This window comes from Brachionichthys hirsutus, chromosome 4 (assembly GCF_040956055.1).
Source record: "Brachionichthys hirsutus isolate HB-005 chromosome 4, CSIRO-AGI_Bhir_v1, whole genome shotgun sequence".
NCBI classification, from domain to species: Eukaryota; Metazoa; Chordata; class Actinopteri; order Lophiiformes; family Brachionichthyidae; genus Brachionichthys; species Brachionichthys hirsutus.
Window position 1 is genome coordinate 7,088,055 of NC_090900.1, and position 22,632 is coordinate 7,110,686.

Consider the following 22,632-nt stretch of genomic DNA (forward strand, 5'->3'; position numbering starts at 1 on the left):
GCAATTGCAGAGCTACTGGCCCGCTTTTCCTGAAGCCTGGTGGAAAGGTGCAACTTGGAAAAAGGTCAAGTTGGCGTGGATCTAAATCATAGGTGGAGACGAATTGGTTTTCATTTAGATTCGGTTGTGCGTTGGCACCTTCTAGGATGGAGCGCAGCAGTGGCTGAGCGAGCTGTACAATGAATGGAGAGCGAGCGAGGCAAACAAAGCAGTCATCCATCTACCGTAGTCTTTTCCTGTTTGCGCCACATTATTCGGTTTCGCAAGAATTACGAAGAAGCACACAAACAGCGTTTTATACATACATGGCAGACAATGAATAGTCCAACCTCGTACCACGTGCGCTGCCATTGGCTGGGGGCTATAAGCACACTTACCCCAAGAACTGATGCAGAAAATATTCAAAAAATAGCAAAAAAAAAAGCTTTTGTTTGCAGGGACAACCACACACTTCCAGCGGGCCACCGCTGGTGATTCTGATGCTACAGCCGTTTGGAATAAATCTCACACTGTGTTTCAGCTCGTCTATTTGCATGCAACAGAAGTGGACTACCGGCCCTGGCAGAGGAACACGCTCTGTGGGTTTTTTAGATTTATTTTTCAGATGCTGCAGAAGCACACATCCTTTTCTAATCTTTGGGACCTCCAGGGAAAATACAAATCACAATGTTGTTGTTCAACAGAAAAAGAAAAGAAAATGGTAAATCAGAAACAGGAGGCTGGATCAGATTACACCCAAAAGTCTAAAATTCTATGTATGAATATATTTTCTTTTAAATATACATCTATATTTGTGCAGAATAATCTTCATAAAGTGACCGTCAGTTATTTCTAGTTATGACTTATGATTATGCAGTCGTGCGACGCCTAGTCCATTGATCCGTTTAAATACCAAACAGCAAGAACTCCGTTTCATCTAAAAGGTTTCCTCAGTTTATCTCCCTGAAATCAGACGTAACCCAGATTTGCCTCCTTTACAGCAGGAGATTACCGGACTACACTCAGACTAGGAGACTGTCCGATGCATCAACCCTCTCTCTCTTTACTGCGTGTGGAAGACACCGCACACACCGACCTAAATTACGTACCGAGGCAATGTGCAGCATTTGGGTGATAATAAAGTCAAGCTGATGTAATCTCCATAATTGTGACAAACGAACTGAACGAAAAGCACCGATAAAGCAAGCGTGCTAAAAAATAAATTAATAATCTCCAAGGCATTTTTCAATCCCGGTCCGTACGAAAGAAAGCTGCAGTCAGTGAAGTGGAAGTATCTTGTTGAAATAAAACAAACAGAATATTAATTTCATATATTTTATAAGTGCTCAAACTATTTTGTCGTCGACAGTAAAGTGTTCTTAAAACCACTAGTCAAGTCTCGGCCATGATTAACGGTGTTGAACTGATTGCTCTTGTTGCTCCAGACTTCACTGCCGTCCAACTGAGTGCGTTTCAGTCATTCTATGTAATTTAGCTGAATATTACTGTGCAAATAGAGAAATGACGGAATCAGGTAGTCCATGAAAAGCGAGAGGATGTTAGCCAGCAGAACAAAAAAAAAGACCAACTGAAGATTATTGCAATTCAAACATGGAGGTAACCCTCATCCGCTCTGTGGAGGAGAGAGAGTTCCTGCTACGTAGCGGAATCCTCACCGTCAGAAAGCAAAATGTCAAACTAGTCCTTTATATTTAAGATACTTTATTTCTTTCCACGTCAATAAAATCAGTACTTATTTCAAGTCAGGCTAGGAGAGCGCTTCAAAGAGACTCCTAAAATTAAAACATGAAACAAAGTGATATGAACTCGACATCCTGTGACTCTAGTTTGATCATCCAGTTCAGAGAAGCACCGGAACGAGCCATGAATTTGGGGATAATGTGCTTCTCTTCATGACGTCCGTCGGTGTTTCTGCGTTGTGCTTCAAATGATCGTCGGTCTACGACACGCTGGAGAGCCTCCAGTGTTTCATCACCCGAGCGTTTATTCCATCCTCAGCCCTGAACCCGTGCTCTCTTACACTTCTACCAATTTAAAACACTGACTCAGGCGCTTTGCGTTCGGTCTCTAAACACTGAGGCGGAGCCTGCAAATCCCCACTAACCTTCATTTGCACTGATAACACTTATTGATCTGTCCCGGATCTCCTTCCTCCAATGACGGCAGCCGTTTTTCATCGAGCCGTGACAACGTTCCGCGATCGTGAAGTGCACATTAGGACACCTACTGTTTTCTACGTCTGCCTATATGATGAACTTCACGTCGTTCTTGAGGTCGCTGTGGTTGTTGTTGTTAACGCTGAAGCGGTTCGGGAGGATCCTCATCTTCATGGTCCCGTCGGCGCCACAGGAGAAGATGTGGTCGGCCGGGCCCACCTCGATCTGCATGACCCCCGTGCCGAGGTTCCTGAACAGCGACTGGCGAGCGTGCTCATTGGGGAAGGTGTGGAGCGGGCACTGCGTGGCAAGGTTCCAAACCTGGGGAGTCAAAGGAAGACGTTTATGGACCACAGAGATGCTTTGGAACGCGACTCACTCCAATTGTCTACAAATTCCATGACAGGAGAATGAATTGATCCCAGTGTGCCGAGTTAAAGCTTGATATCATCAATTCCAATACAAGAGCAAACGCATTCCTATTCCATCGTTTGATTTCGGGGTGCCGAACGTCCACAAGGAGGAAAGAGAGGAATCCAGAAATTATCTTCAGCTGCAGTGCAGAAGTGGAGGACGGCAGAGAGGGAAGTAGAGAACGGCAGAGAGGGAAGTGGAGAACGGCAGAGAGGGAAGTGGAGAACGGCAGAGAGGGAAGTGGAGAACGTCAGAGGGGGAAGTGGAGAACGGCAGAGAGGGAAGTGGAGAACGTCAGAGGGGGAAGTGGAGAACGGCAGAGGCAATGCGGCCATCTCTGAGCAGAGAGCACAGAAGAGTGAGACTAAAACAGACGTCGATATAAAGCTACCAGAGGACGGCGAGAGAGGCGGCCTAGCGCAAGGCTCCTCTGGCATTACACTCTGGAGGGTTGGGCATTTAACAGGGGATCACATTTCTCTTCTGTTGTCCTTTTTAAACTTGCAGATTTTAAATCCTTTGTGAACGGCATCAACTTAGATCAGAACTCTGGGGCTCACCTACCAGATGTGTGTCATAATTAAAGAACAGACCTGGAAGTTAATTAACTACTGCAGTAAATTAATAACCGCTTGTGTCTCACACACACCATGCTGCTGTTTTCTCTATTAAATCCTAAAGGTTTACGACTACGTCGAGTCGGGTAAAACGGTAAATCTTTATCCAAGTCACACGGTGCATTTTCTTCGTTCGCCTGTCGGCACAGCGCCCGAGAGAGTAAGAGAGGAAGGTCCAAAAACGTAAATTACTAATGTCGTCTGAAGATTTACACCCGAGCCACATAGAAGCATTTTCACTGGCATTGGTTGTGGTTTTAGTGATAGAAATTACACAATGAGCATTTAAATACTGGCTGAAAAATAAAACGGTTTCTACAAAAGAATAAAAATATAAACAGCCAAACAGACCCAGCTGAAACCAGCGAGGGTCCTTACGAGACGTGTTCTGTACACACACACACACACACACACACACTTAAAGGCTCAAATACCTGGAGTCAAAGGCCAAAGTTTAACCCTTTAAAGCCAGACGTATCATATTTGATACACTTGGTCTTCCGGGATTTTGAAACTTCTACTTCAGAAGTTTTATTTATTTTTCCTGAAAAAGCTGACGGATACAAGCCAACACATTTTTCCAGGAAATAAAATCTAGATTTAGCAAAAGTTATATAAATCAGAGCGCTTCTTTACAAATTTGTCAGAAGGTTCCATCAAGACCTTGTTTTCCAAAAATTTGAGTTATCTGACAATTACTTCATGGTTCAGGCTTTGAATCTTTGGAGCCTTTTATGAGTGTTCATCCAGAATGAAAGCCATTTGAATTTCAAGCAGATGCACTCGGCAGCATTTCCAGTACGTCTGAGTGGCACGGTGGCGTCGTCTTTGTAGTGACAGCTATGTGATCTGTGTGAATAGATCCAAGTCTGGAAGATGAAAGACCCTCTCTTCTCTGGAAACATTATCTGAAGGCGGTCACATCCCTCTTCTGTTCACACCTTCCTTTGCCTTTCCCTGCATCACTTCCCTTCCCTGTTGTCTGCAGCTTGTGGTTCATTTCATGTGTGAGATTGGCTTTTGATTGAAGACCAACTTCAATTCGGGTGGAAAACACCCCGATGGGCCGCTGTGCCATATAAAGGTTAGCTTTGTGATGAGGAAACAATCAGAACGTTAAAATGTAGTCGTTTTTCCTAACGTCCTTCTGGATCCGATCCAGATGAAATTCGGTGGTGAGATAGAGACCCCCCCCCCCCCGCCTACATGATTGTGTCAAATTCCATAAACATCGGCCAATAATCAACCGAGCAAAATGATGAAAGTGAAACGTACCCTTATGTTGCCCTCCGATGACCCGCTAATAAAGCAGTCCTCAGTGGGATCCACATCCAGCGCTTTGACCGGCGAGTCGTGGGCCTGGAAGCTTTGGCGCTGGTGCCGGTGCGAGAGCTCCAGGATGCTAATCCAGCCCTTCTTCCCACCCGTGATAAGCAGCTGCTGCCTGGGGGCCATCGCTAGCACCGTAGCACCGGACTCGTGGCAGCAGAAAGCTGAGGAGAGGGTGGATGAATGGAGAGAGGGAGAGAGGGATAGAAAATAGAATGGAAGAGAAAAAATGGAAATAAAATTGAAAGACAAATGTTTTGGTCAAGAAAATATCAGAAAACAGACAAATCAGCGGACCGAGGGGTTGTGAGGATATAAATAATCCACTTACAGTGATGTCAAATTTTGCTAACCGCCAAGATGATTCGTCAAGGAGACATTCACTAAAAATAAATCAATGCTTTGTGCTTGTACTGCTTACTGTGCTGCAGGCTGTTCCCAGGAGTCACCAGAGTGTCCCACAGACACACATTTCTGTGGAGTCAAATACGGCCAAATTACTGTCCATTCCACCATTTTAATCCGGGGGCATATCATAATCCCTATTGGCCATAGAGGGGTGGATGGAGCAGAATCTACCTGTTGTCCGTTGAAAGGCCGGCGGTAGCGATGAGGGAGGAGGAGCCCACGAAGACAAAGTCATGAGCTGTCTTGTTGTGGCACTGCAACGTCTGGCAGAGAGAAATAATGGAGACGGTAAGTAACAGTGACAGTAATAGAGAGGTAGGAGAAGGGTAAACACAAATGAGAATGACAGGAAGAGAGGATGAGGACAGATGGAGCTAACACAAACACGCTGAAGAGGGAAAGCTGCTCCGGGAGTTCCTTACCAGATATGGTTTGGGTGCATTTCCACTTGTGTTGGTCTGCCACAGACTCAAACCTCCATCTGCATCTAAGATACCAAACTACACAGAGCATATCAGATGCTGAACGGCATTGTTTTGTTTTTCACATTATACATGGACAGAAGTTTGAGTCAGCGCCCTTCAGGTGTTTTGGGTTGTGTTCAAATGAGCTTTAAAAAGTCACCAGCCTCCCGAATCCAAGCAGAACTTACGCGACTAAAATCACAATCTACACGCTTCTAGCCTCAGCACTTTGACATCTTCATGGTGGTCGACGGCCCTTTCAATTGTTCCAGGCATGCAAACGAGTCGTGGGTGAACTAGAACTAGCACCTCATGGCTGTAAGCCCCCACCCACCAGTCCAGATGGAACGCTACGCCTGTCCAGACTCATTGCGTACAGTCTAGTGAAGACGTTGCATAAAAACAACGTCGTAATTAAGGTTCTGAAGATGATTCCGGTTACTAATCTGTCTTTAGGGAGTTTATAATAGAGGAACACAGCGAATCAGCAGACAACGAGTTGGTGTCGTGTTCAAGCTTTGCCTCTAAAGCAGAAGCCAACATTCAAAAAGGTGGACGCGTCATCCACGTTGTCAGCTTGCAGCACAGTAGATCTTTATTAGTCACCGCAGTCTCAAGGTGAGCGCCAAAGATTAATGTCGCCCATTCGGTACGAGGCCTGTGAAATATGGTGACAACCCCCCCCCCTTCTGTTCCAGGAGTAATGGAGGTGAATAATGGCTGGAAAGTGTTTTTGCTGAAAATTACGACGACAGTGAGGCAAACCTTTTGGATATATGATGCCATCATCGTTTAACCCCATTAAGCACTTGTGTGAAAAGTCATGATTCACACAATATTTCTTTGGATTTGGCCAAAGCGGTTTTTCTGAGGTCGCAGTCTCCTTTGACCTCTAATGTCCAATTCCTTCGAGGCCTTTCTGAGATATCACCCCAGAAGCATAAAGAGTGAACAACATTCCATGGACTGCAGGGATTATGAGCCTGAAATCTGCATGGAATTATCTCCTCTGCACCCAGAGGGACGTTTCCCTTCTCCTTCCACTACAGCACCAGTCAGAACTTTAAATGCGGACACTTTAGAACCTTGTTTCCCTGGTGGTTGAATCGTATCCTGGTGACTCTGGAGTTTCCTGGACTTCTGAAGCAGATGATCTGCTGTGAGTGACCCCATTCAAACATCCTCACGCTGCCATCCTGAGCCCCCGTCAGGTCTGGAGAAAACAAAACAATATAATACTGCATTTTGATGAGAACGCTGGACACAACACAAGATCTAGGCATTTCTCTGATCCCAAACTGATCTATTTTATAATTCATGACTCAACAACCGGATCTCCACTCTGCAGTTTGGCGGGAAAACACACGACTACAAAAAGAAAAATCCAAATAAATACTGATCTGTATCTCGGTTATACTCACAGTAAGGCAGTGTGGGGTGGGAGGTCATTCTTCTCACATTATTGATGTTTCTTTTGATCATCTTTGAGAACAGAAGTGAAGAGAAGACGTTTTAATAAAGCTGCTATTGCTATAAACATTTACTTTTCCAGTTACACAAAGTATTAACGATTTGTAGTTAATGGATGCAAACATGTAAAGCAACACATTAATGACGGCTCAGCAGATTGAGTCAGTGACATTTCTCTGTGTTAAACCATCACTCACCACAGACGCCCCCCGGCCGGTCTGCACCCCTCCCAGCCACGGCATGTTGATGGGTGTGCCGAGGCTACTGTGCGTGTAGGGCGTGGTGCCATGAAGAGCGACGAGGTCATCGCGTGCATGGACCACCAGGAAGTCATCACTGCTGACCCTGCAGAGGTTCACAGGAGTTCATGACAGCGACGATCCGAGCAGGAAGCACTTTGAGCGAGCAAGTTCAGAGTAATGAAGCAACACAGCTCAGCTGCGTGTGAGATAGCGCTAGCACCTTCAAGAAAAACGCTTGTGAGAAACGTGGGCGTTTATAGCGAAGCTACTAGGAGTCAGAAACATGATACTAATGCATAATGACAGAATCATGTGTTATAATATATCCTGAAGGAGATCACAAAGGAGCAGCCGCACACTAAAACACAGATAATACTTCATACCTATGAAGATATGACTCTGGATTTCTCACACCTCAACCACTATGCCCAGTCACAATCTCTACCGCACATACACAACGACACACACACACACGCACTATTCTCTTACCCTTTGGTTTCAGCCTCATCCTCATCAATCCATGTCAAGATCTTTGTTGCCAAGATGGATGACACATCCAACTCCTGAATGTCATGGGTGGAGGCCACGACTAAACAATTACGATTTGCCTGGGAGACAGACGGAGACAGGAAGTGTGGAAAGTGAGACGGGGGGTGGGGGGGTGACAGAAAGGATAAGGGTAAGGAATAGGGTGCGCCTTAATGTAAGTGCAAATTTGAAAGAAGTTTGAAGTCACACTGAGACTTTTTCCAAACAGTTTTCCTGTGTGATGTGAGGCGCACCTTCCTGTGAAGACTAAATTCTTATATTCAAAGGAACAGAATCACACTTTGAGCATCAGCAACATCATTTGAAATCACTCATCATTTGAAATTTACTACACCCAGAGTGAAACTTCAGCACGAAAATCATTTTCCATTTTGGATTGTAGCGCCTCCCAAACCAAAAAAACCCCAGCTTTGATGTGCAAATAGGCTAAAACCGTTTAAACTAAGAGACACGCCGCGCTGCCACACAGGTCAGCACATCGAGCCTTTGAGTCTTCAAGCAGCTCCGTCTGAGGCCTCAGCAGGCTTGTGGAAACTCTCAGACGGTTGAGCTCCAGTGTTTGAAAGCAGATTAAACTGTTTGACATCTGATTTTTTTTAGCAGGTTTCCAAGAAAGAAAATACAACTGAATAGTTGGATGCTGAAGAAACCTTCATATCAGGGTTCCTGCCAGTGTAATTCAACCCCTGCGGTTTGCCAGGCCTGTGGATTGTGGATTTGCGTTTTTAATAGTAGCAGTCTGTTGGAAACAAAAGTATTGGTTGGAAAGCTCGGGGATGTTCGTTGGTCCTAACACAAACATGACGTTTGATCAAACAGCAGGTTTGATGTCGGTGATTGGATCTCTCCGGGAGAATCTAAGCATACATGCTGTTTAGGTGTAAAGGGCGCGTCCACATTTCTTTACTGGTGCTATGTGCACCATTCATATCTAATATTCTCCAAATACAGAGAAAGTAGTTGAATGACTCAAAGAGATGACACACTGCAGCATTTATATTATACTGTATTACACGTACTATATATTTAAGCATTTCATGTTCAAATATACTGACTCAGAAAGAACCAATGGATATAGGCTATGCTTAAAAGAGTTGTACCTTGTTGATGGCAAAGGCTGTGATGATGTCAGATTCCTTGTGGATGATGCGTGCCTTTCCTCCAGGGCAAGCCATATCCGACTCGATCTAACACACACACACACACACACACACACACACACACACACACACACACACAGGTCAACATCTACAAGCCATAATAGATTTCCCTTCATGCAGGGGGAACAACAGCCTTACAAGATTGATAATGGGCTCATAAATAAGGCATCAATTTATTTCCTGTAGATGAGAGCTGATGTAATAACAGCCATTTCTCAAGATGAGCATGATCTATCTATTTTTTTTATTACGTACTGTATGCACTTCTTTGCATTTCTTTTCCTTTCGGGGTTAGAGGAGGACCTTTGAGGTGTATCAGTCGACACAGTTAACACACAGCAGCACACATAATTGGGTTAGAGCCATTAGATAGCACAAGCAAACACTGTAGCAGCGGCCCTATGGGATGCAGGCAGTGAAGCTATACGGAAGCTCTGCATACTGTATAGCAGCGGTGCGCTCGCATGCCAGAATCACTCAAACATGGAGTAAAGTAAAAGTCGATTTGTGGAAATCTAAATATGGTGGTTTGCCATTTTCACAAAGCAGATAATCTCTGTGAGACACAGATTCAGCCCGACAGTTTGGGTCCATTAATCAGAAGCTATCCAGCTTCATCGCTTTTCCTTTGAGAGACTGGGTTATTTAACACTGAGTCAAATGGGGCAGCTACATGGTGACAGCTTGCACACCAAGAGCCAGAAGATTAAAGAAAGAATCTCAATGTAGCATCAGAGTACAGTAAGATTTATACTTTCAGCATGAATATTTAGACAGCTGGATGTAAGATTAATATCACGCTCTGACAGGAACATACATGTACAGTAAATATGTCACAAGTTTCATATTGCTTTGATTATTTAAGACAAACCACATTTTCTATTCTAATATTCAAGTACACGGCAAATGAAATACCGGTACTTATTCCCATGTCTAATGAATACCGTTTTAACCACCCACATTAGTCACAAAACCTGAACAAAGGCACCAGGTTCAATCTGAATGACTAAAAGCAAAAACATACGGTAGCTAAAATGATCAATTACCGTACAATCAATCTGTATTTTCTTAAAGACTTATTATAAATTAATGTTCTTTAAAATGTAATTACTTTTGTGAACATGTGAGGAAAATTCTTTGATGAAATAAAGACGACAGTTTCTGTCTCAGTTGTTGGAAAATTATGATTCAGTTCAGAACCAGCAGTGACCAAGTATGCATGATTAAATACTACTACTAATACTAATAAAATACTGTCAAAAATTCTAATTTCCATGACCCTTCCCAGAGACCCAGCTCTTGATCTGGGTATTGATGAATTATTCATTAAACAATATAGTTTCAAAATTACTTTGAAATCAGGTAAAGTCTGAAGTGCAAGTGTTTATTTTGGTTTTTGACAGCTGTCAGTATTTGCTGCTATGGACACAATTCAGCCAGCACTGATATGCGATAGCCGATCCATCCCAGCCCAAATACCATCAATCAGAACCTTATCTGAAGCAGCAGTACCTGATAGTTTCCCGTCTCCTCCGTCTCTGAATATTTCACATTGTCAGGCCGGTCCTCACCAGACTTTAATGATTTGGGAAGCAGCACAGAACAATCACACACAAGCACAAAACACACAACAGTGATAAACCATGCAGTCAAGCACACAGACGGAGACGATAAATGATTTTGCAGTTAAGCAAACGGGGCGTAATTATTTGAATGAAATCACAGCATTGCCATGCAACTAGAGGCAGAAATAAAACATGGGCCTGGCAAGCTGAATAAAAAAAGCACAATCATGCCAACGGGGACGTAGAAACAATACTGATGTAGATTTTGCCTGGGGGTAATCACAGATACGATGTGGACGTTATTATGACAAAGCAGTTAATGTGTTATTCAGTGGCAACTTGCTAATTACTAGCTTTGAGAGCAACACAGTCCATGCAGCGGGGGGAGCCTGTCGTGAACAGTATACCTCATTGGGGTCCCGTTTCTTGGTAAAGATGTGTTTGATGAAAGTCTCCTGTACTTCTTCCTGCTTCACCAAAAACTGCCACAAGCGCTTCATGGGCAGCGCTAAAGGGTGGTTGGTCCTGAAATGAACAGAGGACCTCCAGCATGTAAACACCGATGCTTGTTAAAGCAGCTCACTGAGGCGCAAACATGATGTGTTAGAAAATATTCTTTTTTTTTTATTTGAGCCATTGGTGTAAATCTGAAAACTCCACATATTTGGCGCCTCAGGCAAAACACATCAAACGCAAATAGAGTAACCATCCTAGAGGGAGAGAAATCTCTGCTGGGAAAAATATAAGAGCCATGTGGAAATTTACAGGAGTCAGATGTGCTGAAGGCTGAATGTTAACGTGCACGGGGACCTTAGGGAGCGATTTCCAAATACAGTACATTTGGATGGTATGGATATGTAGATGATGTAAACATAAACAAGACCTGAAGGTTCTGCATGTAGGCTGGAAGCGGCATCAGATAAATCAATCCCTTTCTCTATGCGTAAACATTACATTTTCTTCAGCCCTGAGCAAACACAAACCTGATATTTCATTCACAACCTGATTCTAAGCCGGACTGATATTAAACTCCATCAAAACAGATAAACAAACAAACATCTCATTGGAAAACTTTTACTTATGTCAAAGGGCTGGTAGTCAGACCTGAACGGGGTGTTGGATGGTTCAAACAGGGCCTTGTGTCTGAGCAGGGCAGGCCCAGGAGTAGCCGTTTCATCCAGGAGGTGGGTGGAGATGTACCTAGATGGGGGGCCACCAAAGAGCTCCAGCCTTTTCTGCAGGACCTGCTCCCAGCGCTGCAGCGTCTTCAGCACAGCATGACACAGTGGAGAAGCCACGGGCAAGTCTGCCGTAAGTAGAAGCAGGACACAAAATGGAAGGCAATAAGATTAGCTAAAACAAACCGAACTGGGGCAGCATTATCTGAAGACGTGCGCTTACCTAATAGATCATATCCTGCCACTGGATAAAAGGACTTGAGGTTGGACAACACCAGCTGAACCATTGCCAGTCGCATCAAACACCAACTGAGAAGAGAAGAAGCCTTTAAAACGCTCATGTAATTATCTAAATATACAACCAGATTAGTCCCGAGCTGCCTTTGATAATTCTGCGGTCTGACAATATATTCAAAATGACTGTTTATGCTAAATGTTTAGAGTTGGGAGGACTGAATACAATGTCAACATGAGAAAAAAAAATACAACCATAGCACAGGAAAATGTTAATTAGAAAAATGATAGTAAAGATGTCCCTCAGAAATAAGAATTTATTTTCCAAAAAAGAAGTTTAAAACTTGCAGAGGGCGCCTTTCTCCTAATCTCGTTGCATACCCACTACGCAATGACAATAAAGGCTTTCTATTCCATTTCTATTAGTACATGGGAGATGAGCACATGAAGAAATATCGATCAGTTTGCCTCGCCAACCCTCAGAGTCAAAAACCCAATCACTGTATGAGCCCAACTTGTAAACATAAAAATAGAAATAACGAAAACAGCAAAAAGGCACCATGGCAGTTTTTGTTGTTTTATGTTGTAGAGGTTTTTGTGGGGGAAAAAAAATGCTTTTGAGTTGCGCACCAGAATTGTGAACGAACGCACAGACAAACGGAGCCCATCCCTGCAGCCCCGCTTCACCAGGGTCAGGGGAATAAAGTAGGTAAAGCGTAACATGCAGTTATACACACTCGGCACTGTGCCATTACCTGTATGAATTATTGTTGCAATGCTCTCTTTGTGGCAAGTTGGGGTCCAACGCATCTTCATGTTCGTCATCATCCTCTTCATTCTGACTGCTCCGGCTGTCCTCAGAGTCATATTCGATTCTGCCCTCTGAAGGTGGCAGCAAAGGCTGAAGGACAGACAGGAACAGAATGAATAAAGACGCAGACAACACTAAATGAATTCAACCCACACAGATATAGTAAAAACAATTACGTCGCCATTAATTTACCAGATAAAATCATCACAGACAGAACTGGGTGAAATATGATTCAACTGATTATTATTTTTTTTATATTCTGGATGACCTTAGCGATAAAGTAATCCCAAATGCTGAGCTCTGGAGGAACAAATCGTTCTTTAAAGACGGAGGGAGCTTCTTGTTCCACCACAAGGCCATGTCTGGGAGTGGAGGGGCACTGCTGCTCCACCTCAGCCTCCCCTCTGGAACCGCTGCGTGATGAAAGAAGCCTGAATCTCCTTGACTTCCTTTCCGAGCTGTTCGGTAAAGATTCTGTGCCGAGACAAAGCGCTTGTTACATTTTTATTACTCATGCATTTTCACAACAAACACAAAACAAATGCCAACCGCGCTTCTACATTAATAAGATGATGGATTTCACTTTGACCTACAGATGCAAACGCAATTACTTAAGCTGGACTGATTTGATTTAGCTCCTGTGTCACCTCCAGAAAAAAAAAAGAAGCCAGCCAGGCAATCAGTCAGCATATCTGACTGGCCATATAAGACCCTACGAACCTGGTGGGGGTGTTTTCATTGGACTGTTGGGGTTTTCTTTGATGGGGATCTGGACACCACCCCCAAACACGGACATCCAAAGCTTGCCGTTGAGGGGATGGGCCACGATGTGAAAAAGCTCGTCGCTGGAGTGAGTGGCCATGCCATGCACAAAAAGACTGAGGAAGACCGCAGTCAGGATCTCACAGAGCAGCACAGCTAAACCCGGCTGGCTTTCATCACCCGCTGAGCTCAACATTTGAATCAGAGACGTGATACCTGGGTAGAAAGTGTGAGGAAAACCCTTATATAGAGCAGACACATACACACATCCTGCTGCTGTATCACATGCATATGAATGAATCAGAAGGCAAAATTACGGATCCAATTACATATCAACGACTTGTTTTAAATGATTTATATCCATTAGAAGCCTCATTCCCAACAATCCGGACATAGAACGAGACAGACAAGTACCTAAAATGGGTTTTAAATCTCTGCTTGTTTCTTGGATTCAGGCAGAAACGCGTTAAGCTGATCTACCTGGCCACTGAGTTGGGGATGTGTTGGGTTGGACAGATTCATCCATGCTGAGCGTCCTGACAGGCTGCTTCTGGGACAGCAACACACTCTGATACACGGTTCCTGTGAAGTGGTTCACATGGCTGTGGGACACCCAGCAGACAAAACACAGAAACCATGCAGTCAGTCTGAGGGCGCGCAGCACAACATGCACATTAGAAACACACAATGCTGGCGGGACAGGGCATTTTGTGAAATTGGGTTAGGTGATGTAAATGTATATCTCACTGTTTTACTTTAAATGTTTTAACTCCAGGATGATGCTTCTAAGAGGCACTGCTGTCAACTTTTGTTCCGTCAAGAAATGAAATACTATAATGTGCTGCATCGCAGCTCAAGCCTTCTATGCCGTCTGGTCATAGAGAAGAAGTGCTTCATCAACTGGCTTTTCAACACCACACAAAAACCATAGAATGTTCCAGAGAACATTTTTACATAGCATTTATAATACAGATCAAAGAATCTATGAATTTAAAACATTCAGTAAGCTGACATCCAAGCTTTTCTTCGTCCACTTATCCTGGTCTCAGTCCCGGGGGAAAGCAGACTTCGCAGAGACCCAGACATTTTTCTCCCGAGTCGCTTCCATGAGCTCTTCTGGGAGGATACGGAGTTGTTCCCAAACCAGATGACAGCTGTAGCTTCTCAGCCTTGTCCTGGGTCCACTCCGTGGTCTCCTCCCAGATGGGTAAGCCCAGAATGCCGCCCCAGGGAGATGTCCAGAGGGCATCCTAACTTTTTAGCTTTATTTTTTCCTCTAAAGTCCATACTTCCTATGATAACCAGCTACAGGGACTGTCTTTTTACTCCTATGAGAACGTGTTTCACATCCTTTGTGCAAATGAAATGGTGGATAGGTGGACAACTTGAAACCGCACAAACCAGATGAAATTGGACTACAAGAACTCGGGGGCCGTTTACATGGCAACCATTTTCCTCAAAATCCAAAAACGTACATTTTGACAGTCCATTTTATTTAAACATCCTTTTCGAACAACTATTTCAAGAACACACACACAAAAAAGGCAACTTCTACCTTGACACGCAGAAAACAGCCTTTCAATATAAATGGGGATTAAATAAATTAGTGATAATAAATCATAAAGGTTTGTCATAATTTTGATATTAATTTGAAGTTATAATGGCTACGCCTGAAGATGAACACTCAAAGACCAAAGACAGCAAAAGCGTCCTTGTAATTTTGTACAGTTGTAGTTTTTAAATGAATGTGAGCATTAATCTCACCATAAAATATGCATGATACTGGTCCCTTGCACTCTCTTATTATTCTGCTCCAATAAGTTAAAAACCTTCAAACAAACAAACGCACACAGACCCTCATTTATGAATATGTGACCACCAAACAATGCATGCACAACTTACAGAGGAGGAAACCCGAGTACCGCAGCAGAATTGGTTTTTGCTAGCAATTCATCATTTAAATGGGAAAGTTAAAACAAAGAAAACAAAACTGCATCACTCTTATAATCCACTGGTTTCTAATGCTGTTAACAGAGTGAACCACCACTTCCAGCCTCGAAAAGACTTCAAGAAGTTTGCTCAGAGACATTCTGAACTGTTGATAACCAGGATGAGCGCAAACCTCTTTGAGTCTTACCAGATAAAAGCACTTTCTTTTTTTTTTCAAACACTGGTTCGAAATCTAGAATGATTCTTTTCCCTTCATCCCTAAATTACAAAACCACCTTTTGCTGCATCACCGCTTTGGGGTGAGGCCTCGGACTACATTGCAGTCTCTGACAACAGGACAGCCTTGAGGGAAAGTAGCTTCGAATCCATTTGCAAAACATTGCAGGAGAGAAACTTACCTGTGGGTGTGTCCATCACACAGGCACTGATATATGCAGGCCGACAAAGAGGCAGCCAGTGTGTGCATCACGTAGATCTGAAGGAAGGAACGAGACACAAAAAACATGAATCAGTGTCTGAGATGAACGAATGCAATCAAAATAAAGCAAGTAAGATCACTGTGTTTCAATAGATAAAGGAAATATCCAATTAGGCCATCAGCAGTGGCAGAAACAGATCATCGAGACTGCCTCACCACATTGTCAACAACATCTGGATGTGGAGGAGAGCTGAGTGCATTGATGGTCTCCAATATGTCATGAGTCAGGTTGGTCAGGTAGACCATGGGATTGGCCACCACCGTTTTTACGTTAGCTGTGCACGCCATCAGGAGAGGGATGGCGGTTTGCTGAAAACATGGTGTCAAAGCAGAATGGATAGGATCATCCTGTGGGGAGAGCCACATGTCAGTAAACCCAAAACACAACATGCATTCATCTTTGTTTCCTTTTCAGAAGATAAATGAGGCATCTGACAGCACAAGCCGGGGAAAGATGGGTGATGTTTAAAGCTTCAAACTTTTCCTGAGCCCGATGTGCTCACCAGTGTGGACGTGAACAAGGTTTAAAGAGAAAAAAAGAAGAGACAATGCGGGGTGGTTTGGATTCACTGGCATCATGCTTGAAATTGACTGTGTGCAAGAATAACACCTTTTTTATAGAAGCTCTGCTTACTGGCTCAGATAATACAAAAGAAAAAACACACAAAAAAACTCCATGACAACCATGGAACAAGAAGTGTGAAAAAACTTTTGTTCAAAAACAAGAGCGCGAATCAGGCAAGCAATTTATCCCCGCGGTGGTTGAGCTCCTAGAATTTGACGCAACCTCATTCAGCCGAAGCCAGGACCTGTGTAGCACAAACGGTCAGCCTGTATCACACAATAAGTAGATCTGAACGTGAGATTGTTCATGTCTTGAGAATGACCAGCTTTTCACTCCATCATTAAACGTCTTGTGATCGGTATGTGTTTTTAGGTCCGTTGGAAGGGCGTTCTTTCCATGGGGCTGATATTATCATTCTTTTCTGCTGTGCTAATAAGTTGTCTTTATTAAGCATCCATGCACGATTTAAATACCTGGTGAGACTCTTGAAGCAATAATATGAGCTCCATGCGTACAGAGGCCAGTCCTCCACCATGGGCTCCATGCAAGCTGCAGTAGCTCAGAAACATCCTCAATAAAGGCTGGTTGCTCTGCAGCCAGTGCCTCCTGTTCCTTTGAACGTCACCACGAGGACTCCCGGGCTGGTAAAAAAATAATTTACATCACAAAATCACGTTAATATCCTGATTTTATCAAAATTGATTGTGATTGTGTTCAAATCCTACACTGCTAAAACCGATTTAAAAACTCATTGATGTTAAAATTAAATCAGTAAAGATAGTGCAAGTGCAATATGCATTTGAAAGTTCCCTGCTGAAAACCAAAACACAAGCATGATGTAAGTTTCGTGATTGACAACAACAACAAAATGTGTTAATATATTCATATATCCAAGTGGGAATTTAGTAAAAATTCATTTAAATCAAATGCCCCGTTCTGTCAATTTGTTTTATCACAGCATGTGTTTCCTTTTTTTCTCCTCATGAACATCTAACAAAAGTCAGCCCTCTTCACCCACCTGTTCCTCCACCAAGCCAGAAACAGGGGCATCACCCTGGACTGACAGGTCTGGCAAGCAGGGCTTGTAGCTGCAGCAGCGCTGGAGAGCCACCACCTGGGGAAAACAGGCTTCTATCTCAAAATCAATCCATGCAGGAGGAGTACATTTTTGTTCTGCATGTTTGAAAGTAAATGATTTTACAAACTGTCACACAGCTTTCGCAGTAAAAAAAAACAAATGTAATAAAGAAAAGCCAGTGTAGTTTATACCAATGATATACTGTATATTTACAAGCACTGTCACAGAGAAATAAAAAATCTTCAGTGCTGAGGAAAGCTGGAAACGTGTGGGAGTTATGCAAGTTATATAAGTTTTATTGAGCGAACCTTGGGGTGCAGCAAGACTACTGCACACAGATGAAAATAAAATCACAGCAGCAGTATTTTCACTAAAAATGAATTGAATTTGCAAAATTGTCCAAATGTTTGTGTTCTTACCTCTCTCTCTAGCCACTGGTAGAGCTGGTAACGTAACTTCCCTCCCTCCAGTTCATAGCCCGTCGACAACGTCCGGAGCTCATTGGTCATGATCTTCAAGCAGGCAGTGAACTTCAGCTGGGCAGCTAGGATGTCATCGCATGGTGCTATGAAGTCATCGCTGTCCTCAGCATGCTCTTCAGACAATGCCGCCATTGGTGGAGACATAGCCTCCTGCACGTCATGTAAAATACTGCTGCCGTCTGCAGCTCTCTTGTTACCATCTTTACTTTCTTCTGCATTACAATTAATATTTTCTTCATCATCGTCATCGTCACTGTCCCACTTCAGCTCCAAGTGCTCGTCTGGGAGAGCTACTGATGGCTGACTCCAGTCAAAACTCAACACCGAATCTGAGTGGCTGTTGGATAAGCTGTTTCCATCAGAGTCATATCCATTCAGACCCGGCCAGTCGGAATCTGATGCTTTCCCATTTTTATTCCCCACGCAGAGTTCAGCAGTGATGTCTGTACCCTCGTGGTTGGGGAGTTTGGAATGCTTTTGGATTTTTGGCATCTTTGAGAGGACTTCGAGTGCTAACATGGGACAGCCAGCCTGCAAATGTGCATGCGCAGCTGTGAAAAATAGCCTTCGCTCCTCCAGGCTAATGGAATCTGCCCTGCGACCCTCAGCAGTCAGGCCAACTTTCGCTTTGTCCGACGAGCCAAAATGGCGTCGAAGGAGGAGTGGATGAGTCCGCAGATAGGTGTAAAAGTTGAAAACCACAGGGTTACATGTAGACACATAAGCTGAACCTGTCGTAGTTGGAGAGAAATAGCAATTAATTTGATCTGTCCGTATAAAAAAAAATAAAAAAGATCAGCCCTTGGCATTTTGACAGCAACTACATTTTGATGTTATCTCTAACTGGATTCAACGTAGAAACAGAGCTACAGCTGGCTTAACTAAATCTTTGTTGAATGTCAAGATATTGATCTATGTGAGCTACATTCTGTGGTGACTTACAGGAGGGGTGAGGGTGGGAACCACCTTTGCCCATAGTGGACCCCATGCTGGTGTTGTCAGCAGGCTGCTCAAGTAGGGTGTCCAAGGCCTTGCTGTAGTCCTCCAGGACCCAGTGGGCCATGCTCCGCAGGAACGGGTCCTGGTGGGGTTGAATCTGAAATAAACAGAGGTGAAAAAGGCTCAGTCTGTTTCTTCAGTGAATGAATAGTGACATATGGGATAGAGATATTCAACAGTAAAAAATAGCTCGTGGGATGAAAAGCACAACATCTGTACCTGTTTGTCTTGTCCTAGAACATGTCTCTGGAGGATCTTTTTGTAGGTGGATGCCGTTTCAAACTCAGACTCATACAATCTGGAAATCACCAGAGCCAGCTGTAGGTCCTGCATTTTCTCTAAACAAACCTGAAAGAAGTACAGATAATTATGTCAGTGTTTTAATTCTAGACTGAGAGGATAAGACAAAAAAAGTATATGGCATATTCATGATACACAATAATCCAGAGCATAATAATAATAACTACAATATTATTCTGCTTAAAATGATCAGATAAATGCAAAACATTGCGTGCATAAAGCAAAAATGTAGTAGACAGCCGAATTGCTCCCAACTGGTAAGGAGTGAGGTGAATTTTAATGGCACTACCCCCCAGCCACAGAAATAAAAGCAAAGTCAATAATAGCTGTTTGACTGGGCGACACTGCTCATTTCCATAAAATGCTTAGAGAAGCTCTAGTTACTCACACAGAAGAAATAAAGTGACTCATTTCCACAAGCTCTTTTCAAGCAGAAATAACCTTGATGAATAAGAGGTTAAGCACGTCCCCTGACCAGATTCAGCACTCTAGAAGCATTAGTAAGAGATGGACAGTCGCATGTGAGCCAAGATGATTTTGTGCACAGAGGGCTGTACCGCTAACATGAGTGAACACCTTCGCCTACATGAATTTGCAGATATCAGGGAGTGAAGCGTGTATGATGCGTTACACTGGTCTCCTTCGCTTGCTAGCCACATCTCATTGTAATGGGCAAAATTAAATTAACCGTCTGCTTAACCCCAATAGAGGAAAAGCACAGAAGTTACACGTGATCAAACTGCTGTAAGCTGGGTCAATTGCAAATATTCAACACTATCCCTAACCGCCGGCAGTGAACTCACAATGTGACCTAAATATAAGAATGAGTTATTAATTATGAACAATGTATTCTTTAAACAGAATGGGTCGTATTAAAAACATTACTCTTCTATTAAATAAGCATGTGGCCTCGCTTGACCCAAACCATCTTACATCCCCTTATGCACTTTGTGATGGAGAATCGTAACATGAAACCATATTTTTTATGAAATGGAAGTAGAATGTAGTGTCCCAATTTATGACGCTTCCACGAAAGCACGGTGCTCCTGGATTATAAATGCGACAGTGCTATTGACAATTCTCACAAAATGAGAAAAGACAGCAACACCCAAGAGTCAACTGTCAACATCAATAATTCTGTAGTGCTTTGTGGTAAAAGACGCAGCCGCAGAAATATATTTAACTGTTTTAATAATAAAAAGAATGTTGCATGCTACAGAAATTCTGAAGGAATTCTGGAACCTGGAATTCTGGAACCTGCTAAAGGAATTTCAGCAGGTTCCTGTTTTTACTAGATGATGATGATATTTATTAGATAGAATGTTAGCGTACAAGTACAGTCACACAGTAGAATGTATTACAGTACGAATAAAGTCAAACATCCTGTCTAAGAGGAGCATTTCAAAAAAGCCCTTGCGGTCTTGTTTCCGTTGAAAGTCCTTAGTAAGGACCACCAAACGCTGCCATTGATTATGATTTATTAGAAAAATAATGGGTAATGTTACACATATCTTACAAATGAAATGGACCATCACTTGGCTAATAACAAGCTTTATAAATTATGATTAACGAGCTGTGAAGTGACACTTGCACTCCTTGCTAACAGTCTGTCATGCCTGTTTTCCACTTGCCTCGACAGCATCCCTAAGGGAGCCCGCTAGAAGGAAGAAGGCTGCAGAATGTTGGAAGCGCTGCTTTCCCAACAAAGAAAAGGCGTTTTTCATTGCTGCTTTCCTCCACCGGTCTTCGCTGAAGTTGTTGTGGAAAAATTCTGTCATTTTGGCATTCTTCTGAGACCTAGAGAGAGAGACATTGTAGATTCAACACAAGAATGGTGGAGTTATATAGCTCTGGTAATCTGGCCGAACAGCCTTGGTTGTATTTCATGTCCAAAACGAGATCATGTTTGCCTACCTGTACAATCCCCAGACCACCGCCTTCTTTTTAAGTGCAAGGTAAAATATAGCTGCATCCAAAGGATCATTATTTCTCTGTAAAGAAGCCCTGGCAACCTGACAATGTAGACAGAAACAAAAATTCAGCTCGTCTCTCCTCAGCCTATGCAGTTTATTCCATAGAAAAAGTTGCAGCTTTATAGGTAATTCCGGCGAGGGGCTCAAACTCAGTTCTAGTGCTGTATTTTACAGCAGCCTTAGCAAGGTTTGAAGTTTACCCAATCAACAGCACTATTATTATAAAGTAGAATGACACTTCGAAGGGCACAACTTCACCAAAACAGGACACGTCTGTGGTCCCTTAACATTTTTTTAAATCTTAAATTATGATAAATAATAAACATCAAAAACAATGTAACACATTGCAAATATAATTTAAAATAGTTAGAAAGACTGCAGAAATGGCTTGACATTTTCAGTAACATTACAGTCAATGTGTCAGTGGTCAAAGTGTGCGTGTACGTGTTTATGGAATTTGACAGTCATAAAGGGTGGGGACCTCTATCTCACCACTGAATTTCATCCGGATCAGATCCAGAATGGAATCAGTAAAAATATTACATTTTAACTTTGAAAATCCAATTTACAGGTTCAAAAATCAGTCACAAACACACAGCAACTTTGATTCACTTGTACTTTTCATGATTCGTGTATAAAGATAGCAATAACAATTTAGAACCTTTTGATGATGATCCAGACCACCATGTGGATGGAGTAAATCTAATTAGGAGTTGAATAAGCTGCTCTCTGAGTGCTTTTCTAGTTAGTTTTAGTGTCACTGACAAACTATCTTTATATGATTATGCATCTTTAAAATTCATTCATTCATCCTCATTCATTTTCAGACCGCTTATTCCGTCATTGGGTCGCGGGCCAAGCTGGAGCCAATCCTTTAAAATTCCTGGATGCAATTTATATTAGGAAAACAAGGAGCCATGTTCAACATCTGTGTAGCTTAGTTGACCAGCAGTCCAAAACACACAATATGTACTACAGAATACAAAAGAACCCCCCCGACCCACCGCCAACAAATCCTCAAATTCTGAATATTTCATTCACTTGTCATACATAGTGATACTTAGCAGACTTTCACAGACACCCAACTAATAATAAAGTTAATAATGGACTAAGTGATCAGGTGCTTCACCTTCTCAATACACCTGCGTAACTTGATGTTGCTGCGCAGCCACCAGCCCACGCCCATGGCTCGCAGCTCCGGCCAGGTGGTCTCTTCCTTTTGCAAGGCAGGCAGCATGTTCAGCAGCTCCTCCTCAGCCTCGGAGTGGAAAGCCCAGGCATAATGGCATGTTGACAAGCCTGCAGAGGAGAAACGGACACTAAAAATGGGGCGAAGATTTCATAGGCAATTTTAGGCTAGGTAAATTACCGGTAGATATGGAACAATTACTGCAGTCCATCCACATTTAACTATGCCAGTCATGAAGCGAGCCGAGAGAAACCTATTT

The 22,632-nt window shown here is 43.0% G+C and overlaps 1 protein-coding gene across 1 annotated transcript in view; it reads right to left on the bottom strand.

The window, feature by feature from the left end:
• Positions 1 to 1,670: 1,670 nt before the first annotated feature.
• Positions 1,671 to 22,632, bottom strand: part of LOC137893240 (dmX-like protein 1) — a 37,057-nt gene continuing 16,095 nt past the window's right edge. The window contains exons 23-50 of the mRNA XM_068738692.1: positions 22,314 to 22,483; positions 21,126 to 21,223; positions 20,843 to 21,008; positions 19,131 to 19,259; positions 18,876 to 19,008; positions 17,850 to 18,643; positions 17,371 to 17,466; positions 16,826 to 16,993; positions 15,944 to 16,135; positions 15,708 to 15,784; positions 13,840 to 13,961; positions 13,318 to 13,575; positions 12,866 to 13,071; positions 12,542 to 12,687; positions 11,776 to 11,861; positions 11,479 to 11,680; positions 10,782 to 10,899; positions 10,322 to 10,384; positions 8,750 to 8,836; positions 7,590 to 7,708; positions 7,056 to 7,203; positions 6,810 to 6,870; positions 6,474 to 6,601; positions 5,347 to 5,424; positions 5,096 to 5,187; positions 4,938 to 4,990; positions 4,463 to 4,680; positions 1,671 to 2,477 (exon numbers count right to left, since the gene is read on the bottom strand). Of these exons, the coding sequence (XP_068594793.1) occupies positions 2,244 to 2,477; positions 4,463 to 4,680; positions 4,938 to 4,990; positions 5,096 to 5,187; positions 5,347 to 5,424; positions 6,474 to 6,601; positions 6,810 to 6,870; positions 7,056 to 7,203; positions 7,590 to 7,708; positions 8,750 to 8,836; positions 10,322 to 10,384; positions 10,782 to 10,899; positions 11,479 to 11,680; positions 11,776 to 11,861; positions 12,542 to 12,687; positions 12,866 to 13,071; positions 13,318 to 13,575; positions 13,840 to 13,961; positions 15,708 to 15,784; positions 15,944 to 16,135; positions 16,826 to 16,993; positions 17,371 to 17,466; positions 17,850 to 18,643; positions 18,876 to 19,008; positions 19,131 to 19,259; positions 20,843 to 21,008; positions 21,126 to 21,223; positions 22,314 to 22,483 (4,442 nt within the window). The 3' untranslated portion in view covers positions 1,671 to 2,243. The remainder of the gene's footprint in view (positions 2,478 to 4,462; positions 4,681 to 4,937; positions 4,991 to 5,095; positions 5,188 to 5,346; positions 5,425 to 6,473; positions 6,602 to 6,809; positions 6,871 to 7,055; positions 7,204 to 7,589; positions 7,709 to 8,749; positions 8,837 to 10,321; positions 10,385 to 10,781; positions 10,900 to 11,478; positions 11,681 to 11,775; positions 11,862 to 12,541; positions 12,688 to 12,865; positions 13,072 to 13,317; positions 13,576 to 13,839; positions 13,962 to 15,707; positions 15,785 to 15,943; positions 16,136 to 16,825; positions 16,994 to 17,370; positions 17,467 to 17,849; positions 18,644 to 18,875; positions 19,009 to 19,130; positions 19,260 to 20,842; positions 21,009 to 21,125; positions 21,224 to 22,313; positions 22,484 to 22,632) is intronic.